Below are 22,346 nucleotides of genomic sequence, written 5' to 3' on the forward strand. Positions count from 1 at the left end.
GATATGCACACTCACACATCCACAGATACACACACTCATATACACAGATACATGCAGACAGATATGCACACACATACACAAAGCACACAGATACACATTCATATACAGATACATGCAGATAACGCACACTCACACAGCTACACACACACACTCATATACAGAGCACACACACACATCACATATACACACTCATATACACAGATTCACAATATAGATATGCACACTCACGCAGATACACATTCACCCACTGAACACACTCATATAGATACACACACACACTCGTGCACAGACGAGCTGGAGGAAGAAGACACGCTCGATGACCCTGCAGAGCCCCAGGGCAGGCGGAGCTGCAGGCAGAGATGGAGCTCGGCCCCACGAGTGACCGTGGCAGACACAGTGCCCTCCCAGCAGGGACCCGTCGTGCGTGGAAATGGGCTGAATGCTGCGGCCCAGAGCCGAGAGCAGCAGTGGGCTGCACAGCAGGCAGGCATGTGCACAAGGAAGAACACATGGAACATGGGCTGCGGGGATGATTGCCCAGCTCTTTTTAATGTAGCTGGGCTGCCCAACTGGATGCCGTGTGGATTACATGCTATTACCACACTGTTTTCAAAGATATGCTCCACTTATGAGGGAGCTTCAAGAAGTCCTCTTTTAACTCCATTTCCCCACAAACTGCCCGAAGCCCCCCTTTGCCGCCGACGAGCGGCACAGCTTGCACAGGCATGTCGAGGACACAGACGGTTCCCAGTGAAAAGAGGGAAAACATTCCATGCAAATAATCGCCGAAGAGAGCTGGGTGGGGGGGGCAATCTTATCAGAAATGTGCACACGAGATAAGGTTGTACTTTCTGACCACTTCGTCTGAAAAGCTAACCATCATCAATCCGGGTGAACGCCCACCGGCCACCATGAGCACACCTACACACAGGAGCCAACACTCAGAGAAGGGAGAGCAGCGAGGTCGGGCTACAGCGATGGCTGGGGACTTCCATATGCCACACTCACTACTGGACGCAGCACCAGAGAGAGGGTCCACAGGGAGTCATGCTATAAACCCACCAGACTGGACAGGCAGGACCCTCCACCCACGACCAGCACAACGCACCTCCCACTGCAGGATACACGGCCATTCTCCACGGCAGGATACATTGTAGCCATAGATACGTTTCCAAATACGGACATCATACAAAGTACTTTCTCTGGCTACATCCGAGGGCCAATACCAAAGGGGAGAAACGAGACACCAAAAATCACCCAGGCATCCGGAAATGAAACAGCACACTATTAAACCACCACCGACTGGAGGGAGAAATCCCACCTTCGCAGAGTCAAAGGAGAGTAAGAACACGACATCACAGAGCACAGGACGCAGCAAAGGCAGCGCTCGGGGGAAACCGAAAACAACTGCCGGCATTTAACGGAGGAAGAAGAAAGAGCTCAAATTAGCAGCCTGGCCCAGCAAGTCCAGGAACAAGCAAGGCAGGTGTGAACTGAAGCTGCCAGGAGAGGGGCAGCAGCCAGGATCAGAGCAGAGAGAAATGACACAGAGTGGGAGAATCAATAAAGCCAGAAGTTGGTTCTTTGAAAAGATCAATAAAATCGACAACTCGTTAGGAAAGCGCTTCAAAACCTCTGTGGGAAACACTGTGGTCTTTTGATTCCACTCCCCACAGGCTTTCTGAAGGCCCTCCCTCCTGGCGGAGCTGGCAAGGTACAGGAAGGAGGCAGGTTCCCAAAATGCAAAGTGAGAGAGGCCATCACAGCTGACCTGGGGGCCGGAGCGAGCGGTGACAGAGTATCGTGAACAAGGGTAAAAGTGTGATGAGCATTAGGAGCCCGGGGACTGCTGGCTGAGGGGCTGTTGGAACCCACCAGCGGCCCCACAGGAGAGCAGGAGGGAGGCTCTCTGCATGCGCAGGTGGGGATGGGCAGCTGGACCGGAACCCACCGCAGGGAGTGTCCTCTGGGTGGCCGTTTCTCATGAACGAGAGAGTGGCAAAGAGAAACGGGAACGTTGTAGGCGACACACACACACAAGCTACACAAACCAACCCCGGAGGAAATGGTGCTGCAGCAGGCCCCTGACAAGGGGGGCAGGGGGAGAGAGAGAGAGACCCTGAGACCGTCAGAGTCAGCAGCTGCACCGGGGCACAGGGACTGACAACATGATCATTGTCCACATGGGGAAGGCGGCCTCTCATCATGTCCACTCTATGAGGGAGACACTACTGACAAAGACACCACCACACTACCTACGTGGCGGACCCCAGACACACGCTTGCCCCAGGAAACCTCAGGGCAGCAGTCATTGCTGACACGCGCTGCCTCTTCTCAAGTGGCAGAAACCAAGGCCAAAGCCACTGAGCCATCCCACTCACAGTGGCCCAGCCGGGCAGACAGCGGAGGAGGGCAGGGCCTTTGGGCGTCCAAGACTGCCAGTCTTTCCAGACAGCCTCCTCTTTCTCACACCGAGCTGCTCGTGGGCTTCAATCGCCAACCTTGCGGTTAGCAGCCCAGTGCTCATCCACTGTGCCACCAAGGCTCCTTCGAGGAAGTTTAGAGACGCTGTGTTGATGCCGGCGGTGGGTCTGACCGAGCCCAGGGCTCTGTCACCCTGCATGCATGCGAGCAGCCAGACTGTGACAAAGGAAGACGGGAAGATGGATGCTCCCAGATGGCTGCTGGGAAGAACACGGAGCCTGGCCTGGCCTTGGCCAGGAGAACTGGAAAGGCCTGGACACCCCTTGGGAAGGAGGACGGTCCGCTTCCTCTGGACACAGCACCAGGGAAGGCCAATGTGCAGCAGAGGCCATCGCATTGTTTGCTGCAGCACAAGGTCCATGAGACAACGGAAGGACACCCGCCATGGCTGCAGAGTGAGGCTGCAGGTAGCTCACCTGCTGAGGTGGCAAGAAACCCAGCTGCCTGTCACTGCACACGGGGCCCTGCGGCCGACGGGGCAGGGAGCCGCAGCAGAATAGGGCGCTCACGATTAATCCCAGAGCAAATCTGCAAAGTTTCCAAAAGACCGAGTCCTTGTCCATCCCTGGTCTCCATGTGCTCCTCCCGCTTTAGTACACAGCAGGTGCGAGTGGAAAGATGGCGGGTGCAGGCGATGAATCTCTACAGGGGCCCCTCAACCCCGCATGTCCCTTCCTGACACATGGCGGAGAGTGTGCCATCCAGGGCCAGGAGCAGGGTGGCATTCAGCCCCGCTCCCCATTTGGGAGGAGGGTGGCCCAGGCCTGTCTCCCGTTGACACAGGCAGCTGTCGGTCAGCAGGCACGGGGACTTGACGACACGCTGGTTTACGGCCTGGACAACACCTGCAAGTTTACAATGTGCTCACAGGAATGAAGCCGCCCTTTCCAGAAACTGAACTCTGCTTTTCCCAGCGAGGACGTGCTGTGTGCTTACCCCCATCTTTCAGCCACCTGCCTGGTGGAGACGCAGGCTCCTTCCATCCGCCGCATCAGGAGGAAGGCCTGGGCAGCAGATCTGGCTATGAAACGGGGCAGACATTATTCCTAGAAACAGCCTCGGGGGGATGCACGGCTACCCACCATTCCTTGGAGGTGCTTGGACACACTGCAGACCCACACTCACTGCTTGGAGTTGGTTCCAGTGCACAGGAGCTCTGAGGGGCAGAGCACAGCTCCCTGGTGGGGGGGTGGGGGGGCTCCAGAGCTGTCACCTTCCACGGGGCAGGCAGCCTCATGTCTCCCGCAGAGCAACCGTGGGTTGGATCTACTGCCCTTGGTTTTCCTTTATATATTATTTTCCTGTGTGTGTCCAAATGATCCTAAATAATGGAAGTATATGCTAACCCTTAATTCTTGAAATTACCAAGCCCGACAGCCCACTGGGAGCTTTCTTTTGGCCTTATTTTCTATGAACTATTTCATGGATGATAGTAACTTTTACTTGGAAGTCCCCCTCGGTCTCTCCCTTCCTAACCGTGCCTCCGCTCCCATCATGAGCTACTTGCAGGGAGGGGCACATCCCATTTAGACCACTCCATCGCCAGACTCCCACTGGGGCTCCATGCGCACGGAAGGTCTGACAGCCAAGGGTCCAGTCGCCACTGTACAGGAGCCATCTTCCCTGGATTCTGCCTTCCGCCACGGCTCATTGGAAATCTCTCAGCAAAGCCAGGTGGAACAGGACACCAGATGCAGGGACAGGAAGGCCGGCGTTTTGGTTTCACGGAAGTGCCCGCCGTGAGAGGTTAACGGCCTTGCATGCAACAAAAACGACCCCAGCATCTTCCTCCTAAGGCTATTCATTCCATAGCAGACTGCCCCGTGTCCACACCGGGCTGAGGGAAAACCATCTCCAGCCTCACACACAGACTCACTTAGCAAAGCCTGGCTCAGAGTGTTTGCAATGCCCAGGCCTGTGTGGGGCTGCTAGGAACACCCGCTCCCCAGCATGTGCACACACATGTCCCTGTGCGTGCAGTCAGAGGGTGTGTGCACCTATGTGTACGGGTGGGCTTCGTTTCCAGCACCCACACACAAAGGCATCCCACTTACACAAGGCTGCCCTGCAGCGCTCCCTGGGGAGTGGAGTGGCTCCTTCATGGGACCCACTGAGGTGCCTCTTCCCAACTCTCTCCAATGCCGCACTGAGGGGCCTGCCTTCTTCCCATCAAGACAGCAAGAGAAACACTTTATCATGCTAAAAGTACACAGACAACATGTGGTGACCAGGTGACATGCTCTAAAATAAGAGGGCAGGAACGGTATTTCCTTAGGGAGATATAAACCATTCCTGATGGCACAGATGGATGGCTGGACGTGACCGACAGACCTACAGATGATCGAGATGAACAGACAATGGTGTGGGAGATAGGCTTAGACACAGACACAGACACAGCTGTAAAGAAAGGGAGATGGAAGATAGAGATATGGATGAGGGATGGATAAGAAGTAGGTAGGTGAGAGAGAGAGAGAGAGAGAGAGAGAGAGAGAGAGAGAGAGAGAGAGAGAGAGAGAGAGAGATAGGCTAGGTAGACAAATAATGAAAGTATAGAAATAAGGATAGAGATGACACAGATAGATGATAAGTGCATTTATAGATAACAGATGGAAGCAGAGAAAGATGGATGAGTTAACAAATGAATAGGTACACAGATGATAGGTAGAAGGATAAACAGATTAGATTAGATAGAGTGATGAATGGTGGATGTTAAATAGATGATAGATGGAAGGATGGATGGAGTTTGGACAAGGGGTAATACTCGATGGATGGGTGAGTAGAAGTAGATATATGAATGATAGATGATAAACAGAGGAGGGATGGACAATAGGTTGAAGTATACACAAAGAGTAGATAGATGACCAACAAAAGGGGGATAAATAGTAGAGGATGACAGACAGTAAGTCCATGAGGAAAGAAAGGATACGCCTCATCAAAATAAAAAAGAGAAAAACCGCACTTAGTAAACAAAACAAGAAAGAAAAAAATCCTACAAAAAAACGGACTCAGTACAGAAAACTATGAGAAACAAAAAGACCAGCACAGGCACGTGCATGGACGCGTATGCATGCACACACAGACACAAACAAGCACATGCACGCACCACACACACACACACACACACACACACACAGCAAAATGACAGCAATAAGCTCATGCCTATCAATGACTGTAAATGGATTAAATACAGCAGTCAGGAGGAAGAGAATTAGCAGATGGGATAAGAAAACAGGACACATTAATATGGAGCTTATAAGAAACATACCTTAGATAGAAAGAGACTAAAAATAAAAAGATGGATAAAATGTATCCAGCTAATGGCAATTGTTCAAAACCTGGAATGGCAATGTTATGACTCCTGTTTTATAAAAGTTGCCAGCTTTGTCAGAGGAAACCAGCCTCTATTCACTAAGAGGTCCGCAGGTGCACTTGTCGGGTTATAATCTATAATGATCATGGTACATTCGCTGAGAATAGGAAAGATAGGAGAGAGAATAAAATAAAGGAGTCAGACACATTTTATGGTAGACTGCTCACCACAGCCTGTCTTGGTGGTCCACAGGGAGATGGGAGAAGAGAGAGGGAACCTTTACTGTCTTGGGATATTTATAGGTAGCCATAGGACATGCATATCCAGTAGTTACCTGTGTCACAAGGTGAGTGGAATCTACAGTAAAGCCCCTGAGCTCGCAGGTGAGGAAACCTAATACCTGCATTGAGGGGGAGGTAGGAGGGGGCTGCATGACAAGTGGGGAGAGATAGCAACAGGATGTCTGCTTCCATAGGGAGAGAAAATCAACCATGCGCTCGTTTAAAGCAGGATCACGTACTTGGACTTTATCTCTAACTCACCGAGTGGTGGCTTCTGTCCCGTGGACAGATCTCCTGTGTTATATGTTAGGGAATGTAGTCCTCGCCCTATTCCCCGCGACGTCAGTTTCCCACACAGCTTCGTGTACTTTGTACGGGAGGCAACAGAGGAGGAGGCCCTCAGCGAGACACACTGACATAGTGGCTGTGACAATGGCTTCAACCATAGGACAGCTGTGAGGACAGAGCAGAGCTGGGCGAAGCTTCCTTCAGTTAGACACAAGGTCGCTGTGAACCAGAGCTAATTCAGGGGCACCTAACAACGACAAAGATTTACAGCCTCAGAACCCCAAGGAGCGGGTCTACTCTGTCCATACGGTTGCTGCCAGGACTCAGAATTGGCTTGAGGGCAGAGTTTGGTTTGTATACATATCTATATGCCCAATGAAAGACATTCAAATACATTAACCAAATTCTTAGAATTGAAGAGAGCAACAGACAACACACAGGAGACTTTAACACACTACTCTGGAGGAAGGACAGAGAAGAACTCAATAATACATGTCATCAGTGGGCCCCAGCTCAAGTACTCCCTCAACACAAGAACACTTTGTTCTAACATTTTAGCAGTCTGAGATGCTCACCTTCCTGGCACAATCACTGAAGACAATGGGTGCACAAGCAAATGTGGTGAAGAAAGCTGATGGTGCCCAGCTACCAAAAGAGATAGCATCTGAAGTCTTAAAGGCCTGAAGATAAACAAGAAGCCATTTAGCTGAGAAACAACAAAACCTACATGGAAGAAGCACACCGGCCTGTCCTGACTCCATTGCTGAGGACAAAGCAGGTGCATAAGCAAAAGTAGTGAAGAAAGCTGATGGTGCCTGGCTACCAAAAGATATAGCATCTGGGGTATTAAAGGCTTGAAGAAAAACAGGCAGCCATCTAGCTGGGATACAACAAAACCCACATGGAAGAAGCACACCAGCCTACCACACATGATGGCTGAAGACAAAGCGGGTGCATAAGCAAAAGTGGTGAAGAAAGCTGATGGTGCCGGCTATCAAAAGATATAGAATCTGGGGTCCTATAGGCTGTGAGATAAATAAGGGGCCATCTAACTGAGCAACAACAAAGCACACCAGCCTGTGAGATCACAAGGCATCGAATGGATCAGGTATTAGGCATCAAAGACCCCCACCCCCCCAAAAAAAAATCGTAGCATTGTGAATGAGGAGGAGTGCAGGGTGAGGACCCAGGGCCCATTTGTGGGAAATTGGACATGCCCTTGCAGAAGGGCTGCAGCAAGGAGACGAGCCAGTCAGGGTGCAGTGTGGCAATGATGAAAAATACAATTTTACTCTAGTTCTTGAATGCTTCCTCCCCCCCCCCCACTATCATGATCCCAATTCTACCTTACAGATGCGGCTGAACTGGAGGATGTTCACTGGCACAGATAGGAACTGGAAACAAAGGAAATCCAGGACAGATGAACCCCTCAGGACCAGTGGTGAGAGTGGCAATACCAGGAGTGTGGAGGGAAGGTAAGAGAGAACCGATTACAAGATCTACATATAACCTCCTCCCTGGGGGGGTGGACAGTAGAGAAGTGGGTGAAGGGAGATGTCGGATGGTGTAAGATATGACAAAATAATTATAATTTATAAATTATCAAGGGTTCGTGGAGGAGGGAGGAGTGGGGAGGGAGGAGAAAATGAGGAGCTGATACCAAGGGCTCAAATAGAAAGCAAATGTTTTGAGAATGATGAGGGAAACAAAAGTACAAATGTGCTTGACACAATGGATGGATATATGGATTGTGATAAGAGTTGTACGAGCATGTCCTCAGAGCCGCACCAGCTGACTGCCAAGGCTGCTTTTCCATCCATCCCGGTCGGCAAGAGCCCCATGGTGGAGCAGGCTGTGCAGACAGGCTCTGTGGACAGCCTCAACAGCAAGAAGCTGCTGCCCAGCAAGGGGTCCGTGGGCACACAGCTCCACAGTCGCCAGGCCCAGCCCAGCAGCAAGACGGCCAGCGATGTCGCTCAGCCCGCTGCTGTGCAGTCAGGGGCAGGTGAACGATGAGAACAGGAGGCCTCAGAGGAGAAGATCAGGGAACCGGCGGACGAGGAACCGCTCCTGAGGGCAGGCCCGCCCGGCTGGCACCAAGGAGCACACCATCAAGTTTGAAGGGGACTTTGACTTTGAGAGTGCAAATGCTCAGTTCAACCGGGAAGAGCTGGACAAAGAATTCAAGAAGAAACTGAATTTTAAAGACGACAAAGCCGAGAAGGGGGAAGAGAAGGACACGGCAGTGGTGACTCCGAACGATGACGAGGGCCCACCTGAGGAAGACCTCCTGGGGCCCAACTGCTACTACGACAAGTCCAAGTCCTTCTTTGACAACATCTCCTCTGAGCTCAAGACCAGTTCCAGGCGGACCACGTGGGCCGAGGAGAGGAAACTCAACATGGAGACTTTCGGTGTGTCTGGCAGGTTTCTCCGAGGACGCAGCTTCCGGGGTGGCTTTCAAGGGGGCCGAGGGGCTGGAACTGCCCGCCGCAACCCGACCACCCACAGAGCCGGGACTGGCCGCGTGTGAGGCTACAGCAGGGCTCCTGCAGAGGGGGCTCAGCAGACATGCAGAGGACACACTTGCTGAGGGAGAAGTGGCCACATCGACTGGTCATCTTTCCCCCTCCTTGGACTGGACTCGGCGTGTCTGGGGCCCTCCGGTGGACTAGTTCTAGCCCCAGCCCCTACAGCCCACCCTTCCTCTGGAGCACAGCCAGCACCAGGGCTCCATAGTGAGTGTCTTCCAGCTGGCAGCTTTATGGCAGCTTTGACTTTTAAAAAGTGCAAATGACACTGGCAGAGGTGGCCACCCCACTACCCAGGGCCAGCCCAGGGGATCGTGTCATAAAGCAATCTGGCCACCTTGCCATCTGCAGCAAGGAGGACTGGGAGAGCCCCTCTGGTTAAGATGGGCCTAAACTTTGCTCTGAGCCAGCAGCACCAGCCTCCACAGGGGTGGGATCGAAGCCCAGCCAGGTGGGGTCCTCCCTCATCCACTTAGGAAGCGAGCCCGCCCCCTCTCAATGTACATAGTTCATGTTCCTGCCCAGGGCAGGCAGGCGGGCATATAAACTGGTTGCATGAGCAGGTCAGACTTTAGTGTAGCATGCAGCCCGATGATGGGCATTTTGTTGAAAACAAGGACCTTGGTTACGGAACCCCTTCAGTAGCTGTCAAGGTTTACTTGTATCTTCTCAACTCAGACTCAGTTGCTGTTAAGCCGGGGTTTATTTTTGTAGGCCGTCATAGCCAAGGATTAGAGAACCTAGTGGTGGGATTGCTGTTGGTAGTCATGTAAATTGTAATTATAAATAAACATGCAAATGTTTACAGTTTTTTAAAAAAGAGTTGTACGAGCCCCCAATAAAATTATTTTTTAAAAAATACATGTCATGAACTTGACCTCCTAAACTTACACAGAACTCAATAATACATGTCATGAACTTGACATCATACACATACACACAACTCAATAATACATATCATCAACCTGACCTCATACACATACACAGAAAAGCTCAATACATGTCATCAACCTGACCTCATACACCTACACAGAACTCAATAATACATGTCATCAACCTGACCTCCCACACCTACACAGAACTCAATAATATGTCATCCACCTGACCTCCTACACATACACAGAACTCAATAATACATGTCATCCACCTGACCTCCTACACATACACACAACTCAATAATACATGTCAGCAACCTGACCTCTCACACATACACACAACTCAATAATACATGTCAGCAACCTGACCTCCCACACATCCACAAAACTCAGTAGTACATGTCATCAACCTGACCTCCCACACATACACACAACTCAATAATACATGTTATCTACTTGACCTCCTACATATACACACAACTCAGTAATACATGTCATCCACCTGACCTCCTACACATACACACAATTCAATAATACATGTTATCTACTTGACCTCGTATACACACACAACTCAATAATACATGTTATCTACTTGACCTCCTACACATACACAAATACAACGAATAAGACATGAAATGGGCGCCATCGCCACAGAATCCAACTGAAATACATGAACAGCAGACACCCATAAAGAAAAACAGTAGATTTAGTGAATGGAAAAAACCCTCTTTTAAAAAGTTCATCCCCAGCCATCTTCATTTGGGAATTCTACCAACTATTCAGAGATCTGGCACCAATTCTGCCCAAACTATTGCAGCGTCTAGAAAGGGATTACAGTAACATCACCCTGGTAACAACACCCAGCCAAACATCACCGGAATAGAAACTTAGATGCCAACATCCCTCATGAAGAAGGAAAGAACACATGCTGTACCAAAAAGAACCAGTCGACATTCAACCGTTTCAAGAGGAGCATGTGAACTAGAACCAGTGGTGCTGAAGGAAGAAGTCCAAACTGCAGGAAGCACCAGTCAGTAACAAGGCCCGAGGGATTGGTGGAATAGCAACTGGCATGTGCCCACTAGGCGATGGAGCACTAGAAGCACTTACTAGAAATAAGACACCTTGGGGCATCTGAAGATGTCACCAAAAGAGGAAAAAGAACATTTTTAGGAATGACATCAGATAAGGCACTAATGTCTGAAATCTACAGAACTGCAACATTTAAGGAAAGAAAAAAAAAAAGGTCTGATTAAGGAATGGGCAGAGGTCATGAACAGAGTTTACCAAAGACCTGGAGCTGGCCCAGGGATGCTGTGATCACTCACCACCTGGGAGATGCACATCCACACACTCATGCGACCAACCTCGCCCAAGCACTGACCGCACAAGCCAAAGGAGGGCATCGGAAGAGGCTGGCACCTCACTCGGGGCCAGTGGGGTGGAACACGTGCAGCCACAGTGGAAAGTCCAGTGGGACAGCCCTTCCTCAGACCCCTGGGAGCAGAAATGCCGTAAGACCAGGCAACCTCCGGGCTGCGCATGCACCCTACAGAAGTGAGGACCGTCACACAGGCAGATGCACCCACAGCATGTCCCTCCCAGCCCTGTGCACAGCAGCAGGAAGGGGGGACGGCCCAAGTGCCCATGGGTGGAAGGGATACACAACCACTGGTGTATGCACACGAAGGGCACCACACACCGCTGGACGCTGGCGACACAGCTGTGAAACGCCTGGTGACGTGGGTGGATTCAGACGAGATGAAGCGGGCTGAAGTCAGTCAACACAAAAGGACCGACACTGTACGAAATCACTGTTACAAAGAGAATTCCGGTACGGCTACTATACCAAAAGACATGGATGCTGACGGCGCCCAGGGGCTGGGGGGGCAGAGAGGAAAAAAAACCAAGAGACCTGCAGGGTCGGCAGGTGTGAACTTGGGTGAAGGAGACAGAAGAGGAAGGAGTCTGGGGAGAGGCGTGGAGGGGGCAGGGCAAGCCATCGTGAGATTTTATAAGCTGTTTAAGTTGCTGAACACAAAAGCAATGATCTGATCGTGTAAACCTTCACTTCATTGTGAATGGAGTGGAGGGAAAATAATAGCAAGGTGGATGAGAGATTGGCAGAGGATGGATGATGGCTGGAGGATAAATGACACAGTAGGCAGATGAACAGATGATGGATGGATGGATGGATGGATGGATGGATGGATGGATGGATGGAGGATCAAAGGGAAGTACAGACATGGCTGAAAGGAGAAAAGGATGGAAGGAAAGAAGGAAGAATAGACCGATGATGGATGGATAATGGGATAAGCGGGTAAATGGAAGAGTGGTGGAGAGTGGATGGATGGAGAGACAATAGAAGGACAGATGGACAGAGTAGATGGCTGACAGAAGACAGATGTATTTGAGGTGGGTCCGATGGAAAGGAGGTGGCTGTGATGGGTAGAGCACTGGGCAGTAGGAGAGGGGCACATGGGTCTCGAGGAAAGGATGGATGATATAATGGAGAGATAGATAGCTGCATGACAGAAGATGGGCGGGTGGATGGATGGGTAGAACAGATAGACGGATGGCAGAAGACGGACAAATGGATGGATGACAGACAGAAGTTTGGATAGATGGCAGAGTCTCTCCTAGAAGCCTGGGTGAGGAGGAGCCAGGTTCGTGCCCCTCCCCTGTGGACAGTCGGGGAGCCCAGGGACAGCTCCTCTCGTCACCTCTGCAGCCCACGCAGACACCCCCTTTTCTTCTATTCTAGAAAAAGATTCCTTGCACATATTTACTGCCACCTGTATGTCCAAGCATGACACCTGTCTGCAGGTTTCTTGACGGGGCGTGGCACAGAGGAAGTTAAACGGAGGGGTCATGGTCTTCAGTCAATGGTTACCCAGCATTACCCTTTCCCGCCTCTCCCCCGCCCCTCCCCACAACTGCACTCACGGCGGGCTGCGTCCTCCCACCTTCTCACAACAGCTAAGCCAGTATTTTCCCCACAGCCATTTGTAAGGGGACTCCACACACGATGAGCAGAACAAAGGAGCACAAATAAAGCAGAAGGGAGGAACCGTGCCGCCACAGAGTGTGGCCGTGGCCTCACCCAGCCCCCAGCCTGGCCCCCAGCCCGGCTCAGGCTGCTGCAGTTGCTGAGCAAGGTGAGCGAGTGGTCTAAGCCCGGAACTGTCTCCTGCCATCTCGCCCAGAAGCTACCAGCAAGGGAAACCCTCCTAACACGCCCCACGCCCGAGCTGAGCCAGAGGCCACGGGCCGGCCGACAGGACCACATTCCGATCACGGCTGAATGGCCAGTGCCGGGGCGCACTCTGTTCCCACAGATGTCTGCGCCAGTGTGGGCCTGTGTGCTTGGGCGGATGGGTGGCTACCTAGCTCTGTGTGTGTAAGGGAGTGTGTGCAGACCACCTGCCTGCATGTGAGCATGGACGGTGGACACGTGCGTGCCTGTATGAAAGTGAGCATGTGTGTGTATAGTGTGTGCAGACCGCCTGCATGTGTGCCTGTATGAAAGTGAGCACGTATGTGTGTGTGTGTGTGTAGCGTGTGCAGACCACCTGCCTGCATGTGAGCACAGACAGTGGACGTGTGTGTGTGTAGCATGTGCAGACCGCCTGCCTGCATGTGAGCACAGGCAGTGGACACGTGTGTGTGTGTGTGTAGCGTGTGCAGACCACCTGCCTGCATGTGAGCACAGGCAGTGGACGTGTGTGTGTAGCATGTGCAGACCACCTGCCTGCATGCGAGCACAGGCAGTGGACACGTGTGTGTGTGTGTACAGTGTGTGCTGACCGCCTGCCTGCATGTGAGCACAGGCAGTGGACATGTGTGTGTATGTGTAGCATGTGCAGACCTCCTGCCTGCATGTGAGCACAGGCAGTGGACGTGTCTGTGTGTGTGTGTAGCATGTGCAGACTGCCTGCCTGCATGTGAGCACAGGCAGTGGACACCTGGGTGCCTGTATGAAGGTGAGCACACAGATGTGTGAAGGACACTGGAATGGCTAGGACACTCCCACACTCACTCACCAAGTCATGTCCCTACCTCCCTGTTAGCCCGCCACAAAGTGGGCCACAAAGCCCTAGACAGACACCCCTGTGGGCAGCCTTCCTGGGAGCCTTGGAGTGTGGTGCCATGTCCCCCTGACCGTCTGGGTCCAGACAAGGGTCCTGAGTACCTGGGGGCTGCACAGGTCTGAGTCCCTCGACAGCTGGCCTCTGGTGCAGGGCACGTCTCTCCCCCTGGGAGCACTTCCTCTGCACAGCCATGTGCCCCCTCCCAGGAGGACAGCCCAGGCCCACCAGGGGCAGTCAGGGCAGGGAGGCCTGACTTCACACCCATCACACTGACCTCTGCTCCCATGCACCTCCCCTCCCCCACCCCCAGCTGTGTCACCAGACAATTGACACCCTTGGGAGCAATTAGCTGAGGGCTGAGAGCCATAAAGCCCAGCACATCTGGCCTTGAGCGGGCTTTCATTTTTGAAATGGCAAACAGTTTGTTGACTTGAACAGAAGGCAGCGGCGCAGCCCTGGGCCCTGAAAGTGGTACCCTCATTTTAGCACGCCCATGAAAGCACTAGCGTAGTGACTGGGGACTTACCTCAGGTCCCACGATGACCAGGTAGACGCTGGGCTCCTCTCGATGCCATTCTTGGCGGGGGGGGGGGGGGAGAAAGTGGAAGGGGTGTCAGTCATAGCTGACACTGGGCAGCACTGAAGAGACATGACTGCTTCCCACTGGAGGCAGGGGGAGCCCACGGGCACGGCAGGTGCATACAGTGGGGGCAGGAGACATCTGTCCTTAGTTTGCACTGCCTCCGCTTCTAAATTCTTGGGAAACCAGGACTCGTGGAGCTCCACTATGCGGTGCAGACTCTGGAAGCTGCTCCAGTGTCTACAGGTGAATTTGAACGGGATGAAAGGTCAAACACACGAGACGGGAAGTGTTTCCAGAGGAAACTACGCTGGTCTCAGACTTGCTGGCGCCCTGGCCTACGCAGAGAGCCAGGTTGGCAGTTCTAAGCCTCCAGCCACTGAAGAGAGGGAGTTGAGGCTGTCTGCTCCTGTAAGGATGCATAGCCTCAACCACCGCCCCACCCCACACCCACCACCAATGGGGCAGGTCTGCTCAGCCAGAGGGGTCACGATGAGTCAGAATCAACTTGATGGTGGTGGGTTAGGTTTCGGGGTGTAATTGGCTGATATCTTCAAGGTCACCCCAGAAGCTAATGGGCACAGGACAGGGGAAACCTAGATAAAACTGACCTCCCACCAGGGAAACTCCTAGGAGCTTAGAGTGGGTTCCGCCTGAGGACAGGGGACAAGAAGAGGAGACTGGAAGTCTGGCAGTGAGGGCATGGGCTGGGAGGGCCAAGCAGAATCCCAGGGGGAGGGGAGGGGAGATGGGAGGAGACACTGCAGACACTCACCTGAGAAGGCATCCACCAGGTAGAGCGGGTCCTTCACCGGCCTCAGCCCGCAGATCAGCAGGAAGACATGCAAGTTATCGGCGCTGTGGCCAATCTCTGCAACACAAGGGTGGACGCGCTTGGAAGCAGAAGGACTCAGATGATGAGGCAGCAGGCCCACCCCTGCTGTACACACACTATACACACGCTACACACGCTACACACACACACACACACACAGACTCGGCTCAGGCGCAGGAGGCCTCAGACCAGCGAGCTGGCTGTTCCCAACACTGGGATGTGAACCTACTTTCTGTGAACTCGCCCCTTGTCCTAGTGGGCGCATGCACGCTGAGCTCTGCCTCAGAGGGATAAATTCGCCTCTCCTGGTATCAGGAAGGGCAGCTGGGGTGGGAGGCGGGGGACTTGCTTATCCTGAGGTCTACCAGGATCCTACGCACAATGACTGGTCTCTCCCTGTCCAGGGCAGAGAACACAGAAACATTCAGTCTGATGGACTTCCGGCCCCTGTAAATAGTCTCCGCAGGCCTGAGGCCAGAGGAACTAGGTGGTGCCCGGCTACCACTGCCATCTGCTCTGAAAGGGAGCGTGCTAGAAGGTGCTGCATGGGGCGGGGGGAGGAAAGCTCAGAATCCTCAGACAGAGTGGGCTTACTGGCCGGACAGAGAGAGGCTGGTGGGTCTTCCAAGAATAGGGCCCTGGGCACGCTTCAGGCCTGGAAGGGAAGGCACCACCCTGGCTCAGTCTCCGTCAAATTACAGCCAGGTAGGAACAGGAGCGGGAGGGAGGGACACACTCCGCCGAATGACATCACAAACACTGGGACACATGGGGCAACATGTACGGGATGCCCAAGAAGCAGGCTGGGCAAATGCCATGGCATCCGGGGACTACAGCAAGGGCCTGGGACGTATGTGCATGTGTGTGCGATCCGCCGAGTGGAAAGCGGATGTGCCCTACCTGCCCTCATCCCGTCGTTCACCAGGAAGCGTGAGAAATCCGAACCAAACTGAGAACAGAACCGGTGCCTGAGATCATCTGTGAGCCTCTGTCTCTTCCAGCCTTAACACCCAAATAGCAGGTTCTCATGACACGTGGGAGACAGCGTCCCCCGAGCAGGGTGCTCTTTGAAGGACTATCAATAAGGGGCTGTTGAAAGTTTGTGGGGGGTCCTCTTTAGTATTGAATCCCCCCACTTTCCCATGTCCTTTAGAAGCCCCCTCCGGACACACACAGACACTCCCACCCCAGTGGCCCCTGTGCATCTGAGCGGAGTCTTGCTCCAAAGGACGTCCGATGGCAGGTATTTTGATAGCAGGTAGCCAGGCCTTCCCTCCCATGTTCCCTGGGGGTACTCAAGCCTCCCACCGCATGACCAGACACAGCACATGAGCCATCGGGGCCACCCAGGGCCACAGACAGGGGGCTGTCCATTGCAAGAGAGAGCCAACTTAAACACTGGCCGGTGGGAGACCTCTCGCATCTGGAACAATTACACTGCTGCAGACAGGAGGAGCCGGAGCCAGGGCCCGGTCAGAGGCAACAGGGGCGGGGGGTGGGGGGGCGGACTCCAGGGACTGGCACAGCAACTACAGCAATGCCCCCAAACACCGGGCAGTGTCCTTCTGCTGCTCGGGGCAACCAGGTCGGGACAGTCACCACGTACAAGAGAAGGAAGGACTTTGGCCCTCAGTCAGGAAGGCGCTGACTCCAGGCTGCCTGACAACTTCGGGGACGCTTTACAGAAAGGCTCACGGAGACCCACGAGCACGCTCCAGAGAGGTCTCCCAAGGAAACGTCTGACACCCCCCAGGGCACCCCACCCCACCCCAAGGTGCTGTGTGCGGACCAGGCCCTGTGAGGAGTGGGGAGACAGAGCAGGGGCAGCTGCTGCATGTTCTGTCTCTGCAGTCTAGAGGGTTAAGGGCTTGGCTTTCCACTGGACGGTCGGTGGTTCAAACCCACCAGTCGGCCACTCCTAGGGAGACTGAAGGGACTGTTTGCTCCCGTAAAGACTCAGGGCATTAGGATTTGACCCTGGGCCACAGCGGCCCTGCAGGACATGGCAGAGCTGCCCCAGAAGTTTCCAAGGCTGTGCATCTTGACAAGTCCTGACAGCCGCGTCTTCCTCCCATGGGGCAGCTAAAGGGCTAGAACCACTGGCTTTACAGTCTGTATCAGAGCGCTTCAGCACCGCACCACCCAGGTCCCTCTCTCCCTGCTGGCCAGGGGGCGTCCACTCCCAGCAGCCCCGCACGACAGACTGCAGCCGCCCTGGTGGATTCTGTGTCTGGAGCGACTGGTGGGTGGGAGATGGATGTGCCTTCTGATTCTAGATGGTGGCTTCAGTGCCACTCCCCGGCCTCCCCATTGTCCTTGCTGCCGTCTGAGTGTCCCCTGGGCACACTCTGCCCTTCCCTCCCAGATGGCTGACCAACCTGGTGCTGTCCCCTGCGGGCCTGTGCTTCGTGTGGCCACAGGGCGAGCTCAGCGCCAGCCTGAGAGTGACTAACACCCGTCTCCAAGGTTCTCCCAGACTCCCTCAAGCCAGCGGCTCAGGCCGCACAGCTTTCCCCACTCTGTCCAGCGCCTCGTCCTGGGGCCACCTCGTGTTTGGATGCTGACTAGGAGGGACTGACTGACCCCCGTGGGCAGGGCGCCCCCGGTGGGCCCGGGGCGGGGTGGGCATCACTCACCGGCACGCTGCAGGAAGGTGCTCCAGTGGAAGGCGGCATTGGGAGCCGTGCTGATCCCTGCGTGATGGGAGAGAGAGGAGGGGTGCTTAGAGACACTCTCGAGGGCTCCAGGCACCCCCCCCCCCGAGTCCCCTGAGCCCTCTAGGCCTGACCTCTGGAGCCCCCGGCTTCCACAGCAGCAACCCTGATCCAGCCTTGGCCAGTCCTGGGGTCGCCCCTGTGCCGTCCAGTCTGGCCCACAGAGCCACACCATAGGGTTCCCAGGCAGCCGAGCTCTCGGCCCTGGGCCCAGAACCCTGTCCCCGTGGCTGTCGGGTTCTAGACCTGCCCTTGGGGCTCTAGAGGAGCCCTGCTAGAGCAGTGGGATACCACAGGATGGGCCACTAACCACAACGTGGACAGTTTGAAACCACTAGCCACTCCTCAGGTCAAGATGAGTCCGTCACCGCCTCACCCCGCCAATACTGGTCAAGATGGGCTGCCTGGGGCAGCTCTACCCTCTCCTTGAGGGTTGCTGTGAGTCAGGGGAGGCCACATCCTCCTCCGGGTGGGGGCAGGAAGACATCTACCTGGTGGGCTTGACCCGCTGACCTTGTGGTCAGCAGTCAAGAGCTCACCTGCTGTGCCACCAGGGCACACGGTCCTCCGAACCTTGAGTTCCTCTAACAGCACGGTGCAGACACACATGAGGGGCAGACACACACATCATACAGACATGGCGCAGTGCAGACACACACATGGTGCAGACACACACGAGGGGCAGACATATACATGATGCAGATAGCACAGTGTACACACACGTGGTACAAACACACGCATGGTGCACTCAGTGCAGTACAGACACATGTGGTACAGACACAGCATGGTGCACACACGTGCAGACACAGAGTGGTACAGGCACACACACATGCAGAAACAGAGTGGTACAGACACACACGTGGTGCAGACACAGTACGGTATACACACACATGCACACACAACACGGTACAGACACACACATGGTGCAGACACGGCGCGGTGCACACACACACATGCAGACAGTGCAGTACAGACACACGTGGTACAGACACAGTGCGGTGCACACACATGTGCAAACAGCATGGTATAGACACACACATGGTGCACAGTGTGGTGCCCACACACACAGACACAGAGCGGTACAAACACACACGTGGTGCAGACACACACATGGTATAGACAGCATGGTGCACACACACGTGGTGCACACACATGCAGACACACCACGATACAGATACACACATGGTGAAGACACAGTGTGGTGCTCACACACATGCAGACACAGCACAGTATAGACACATACATGGTGCAGACACAGTGCGGTGCACACACATACATGCAGACACAGTGTAGTACAGACACGTGGTGCAGACAGTGTGGTGCACACACATGTGCAGACACACACATGGTACAGACAATGTGGTGCACACACATGGTGCAGACATGTGGTGCAGACAGTGTGGTGCACACACAGCGTGGTGCGCACACACATGCAGACACAGTGCAATACAAACACACACGTGGTGCAGACACAGCGCGGTGCACACACATACGTGCAGACACAGTGTGGTACAGACACACACATGGGGCAGACACACGTGGTGCAGACACGTGGTGCAGACACACACATGTTGTGTCTGAGCCCTGGAAGGTCTAAGCCCACCTAGGGACCCCTCAGAAGAAAGGCCTGGCAAACCCCCTCGAGACTGAGACAGCAGCTTCCTGTGGGGCAGTCCCACACTGGCACATGTGGGGGACACCAAGCGTGGGCTCAGCCCCACTGGTTAGCTAGTGAGGCTCTATTAAGCCCCAAGGGAGGCCTGCCTTCACCCGAGATCTTCTGTGGGGCCCTTGCCACGTCCACCTCGGCGCCTGCTCTCCTTCGAACAGGTTTGAGATGCTGATGACTCCCTGCATCCCTGGTGCACAAAGGGCTCAAGTGATCGCAGCACCGGGAGAGCTCAGGGCCTGAAACATGTCCATCCACCCTCTCTACTTGCCCGTCTGCTCTGCAGTACCCTTCCTGCTGAACGACCATGAGGCCTTGCACTTCCCCAGGCACAGAGTGGCCGCCATGGACACTACTCTGCAGCCCTCCCCACTGTCAGGCCTACGGCCTGCTCCAGGTCCCGCTCCCCCAAGGGAACCTTAGTGAGCCAGCCGCCCAGGCTGGCAGGGTGGGGGTCGTGAGATGCTCCCTCAGCCCGTGATCCTCCACCTGGGCTGGGTCTTTAGTAATGGGGGCTGTGTGGCCACCAAGCAGAGGTCACCGTGGCCGCGGTCCTGTGCTCCCTTCCCGCCCATGTCCCACCTAGTCATTCTCGTAGCCATTTACGGGGATTCCGTCAGGGGCTGTGCCCGTACAGACCCACGTGTCCACAGCCTTCTCCAGGCTCTGGGAGACCAGCGTGTGCCCTGTCTGCACTGAGGGTGCTGCATGCAGCACCCAAGTCTGGAGAGGGGGTCTGTCCTCGGAGCTGGCCCGCCAGCTTCCCTGCTATGGCCGAGGGCTTCTCTGGCCACCACATGGGCTGGACAGCAGCCCCCACATGTGTCCTAAATGTGCAATGCAACATTCTCCACCCCCACCCCCACCCCCGTCTGCAGAGCCGTGTCCTAACTTGTTAGGAAATGTTATCTGCACTGCCCGGCACCTGGCAGCTCCATACGCAGCTCCCTGTGGCCGGCAGCACCTGCCCCACCCGTCTCTCCACACCCCTGCTCCGAAGTCAGAGCGGCATGCAGCTGTGCTCACCTTGACTCCGCACAAAGATCTTCGCCTGCGCCTGCGGCTTAGGAGGAACCAAGAGAGAACACAAGTGTAAATGCCACGGCCCAGAGACAAAGCCACATGGGTCCCAGTCTGTGGGCGGCCTGTGAGCTGCCTGCGGGGGAGGGGAGGGAGGGCACTCTGACTGGACGATGACCAGCAGCTTAGTGGACGCATTAAGGAAGCTCATCCAAGACATGCTGCTGAAGGCCTCCACCCCCTGGGATACTCACATGAGACCCTTGCCCCTGGGAGACTTCCATGTGAGACACTTGCCCCCCACCCTGGACACCCATGGGAGACCCGCATCCCTGGGAAACCTCTGGGTAAGACCCTTGTCCTCTGGGATATCCCTGTGAGCCCCTACCTGCCCCTGGGGATACCCTGATACCCTGCCCCTGTTCCCAGGCTGGCATAGCAGGGGCTCAGGGCAGCCTGGTTTGCCTACACATCCTTAAGTGAGACCTCATCTTCAGAAAGACCGTGTCCCCACCGCCTGGGACAGCAAGAATGGGGGACCCTGCTCCCTGGAAACAAACAGAGGAAACAAAACTAACAGCCCAAGTCCTTCCACCAAGCAAGTACCTGACCCCTGGTTGTGAAGGGACCCGGGCTCTGGGGGTGGGGGCAGGGGGGCACTTCTGGGACTGATGTGGGTACTTGTACCAGGAGGGAGGCAGCCACTCCTGTGTACTCTCATGCCGAGCCCCACAGAAACCAAGAGGAGAGGACCCTCTCGCCATTACTGCCCTTGGAAGGGAACCCAAGCCAACAGGACAGGGTAGGTGTGCCCATGGGGTCCGGAGGCAGGAGACTCACTGTCTGCCCCGGCTTCCCAGTGGGTACACACTGTCCACCTGCCGGTGAGCAGTTCAACATTAACTCTGCACCCCGGTGCTCCCTTGCTTCACCATTGGAAAACGCATCAACTGAAGCCTTCTCGTTCAAGAGACCTGCCCCCCACTGGGCCACCACCCCCCCATCCCCACACCAGAGACACTGAGCTGGTCACTCATCTCGACAGGGGAGCGAACTGCCTGCTTGCAGAAGGTGTGGGTTCATCTACTGGCTTGTGCCGTGGCTCAAAGATCTCTGAAACTCTGGATAAAAAACTGGTCCTGAATCACGTTCCAAGGACTTAAATTCAAACCCCCTGCCCTGGGACTGGCCAGACAGAACAGACCCCTATGGTTTCCAGGGGCTGCTGTGGGGCACAGAGGAAGCTGCCTCGTCTCCCTCCCACGGAGCAGCCGCTGGGCTGGAACGGCTGAGCTGCAGGTCAGCAGCCGAACGCCTTGGCCGCTGCACTCCTGGGGTTCTCAGAGACCCCACAAAGGACACACGAAGGTCTTATCCACCAACACCAACGGAAAAGGATCAGATACGTCGGGACTGGGGTTTATGTTTAATCATTGTAATAAAAGGAATCGGGCCAAGGCCAACCGGCTGATATTGATTTTGAAGAACACTTTCTAAATTAAAATGCTCTAATACAAATTAGCTTTCTTTGCTCAATATTTACTGCTGTTTCACTTGCCTTGAAGTAACGTAAGAGTCAGTCAAAAGACTTGTACATCACTGGGAGGATTAGCTCATCAATTCAACCCAGGAATGGCAGCACCAGCTGTGTCTGTGTGTGTGTCTGTG

At 54.4% G+C, this 22,346-nt stretch overlaps 1 protein-coding gene and 1 pseudogene across 1 annotated transcript in view; one reads left to right on the forward strand and one right to left on the reverse strand.

Moving 5' to 3' along the window:
- GLT1D1 (glycosyltransferase 1 domain containing 1) overlaps positions 1 to 22,346 on the reverse strand; it is a 77,843-nt gene that overhangs the window by 13,501 nt on the left and 41,996 nt on the right. Inside the window, exons 5-8 of the mRNA XM_075535121.1 lie at positions 20,685 to 20,721; positions 17,912 to 17,968; positions 15,216 to 15,311; positions 14,387 to 14,436 (exon numbers count right to left, since the gene is read on the reverse strand). Coding sequence (XP_075391236.1) covers positions 14,387 to 14,436; positions 15,216 to 15,311; positions 17,912 to 17,968; positions 20,685 to 20,721 — 240 coding nt within the window. The remainder of the gene's footprint in view (positions 1 to 14,386; positions 14,437 to 15,215; positions 15,312 to 17,911; positions 17,969 to 20,684; positions 20,722 to 22,346) is intronic.
- Positions 8,134 to 9,322, forward strand: LOC142429107 (protein LSM14 homolog B pseudogene; annotated as a pseudogene).

Source organism: Tenrec ecaudatus, chromosome 16 (genome assembly GCF_050624435.1).
Source record: "Tenrec ecaudatus isolate mTenEca1 chromosome 16, mTenEca1.hap1, whole genome shotgun sequence".
In the NCBI taxonomy this organism is placed as follows: domain Eukaryota; kingdom Metazoa; phylum Chordata; class Mammalia; order Afrosoricida; family Tenrecidae; genus Tenrec; species Tenrec ecaudatus.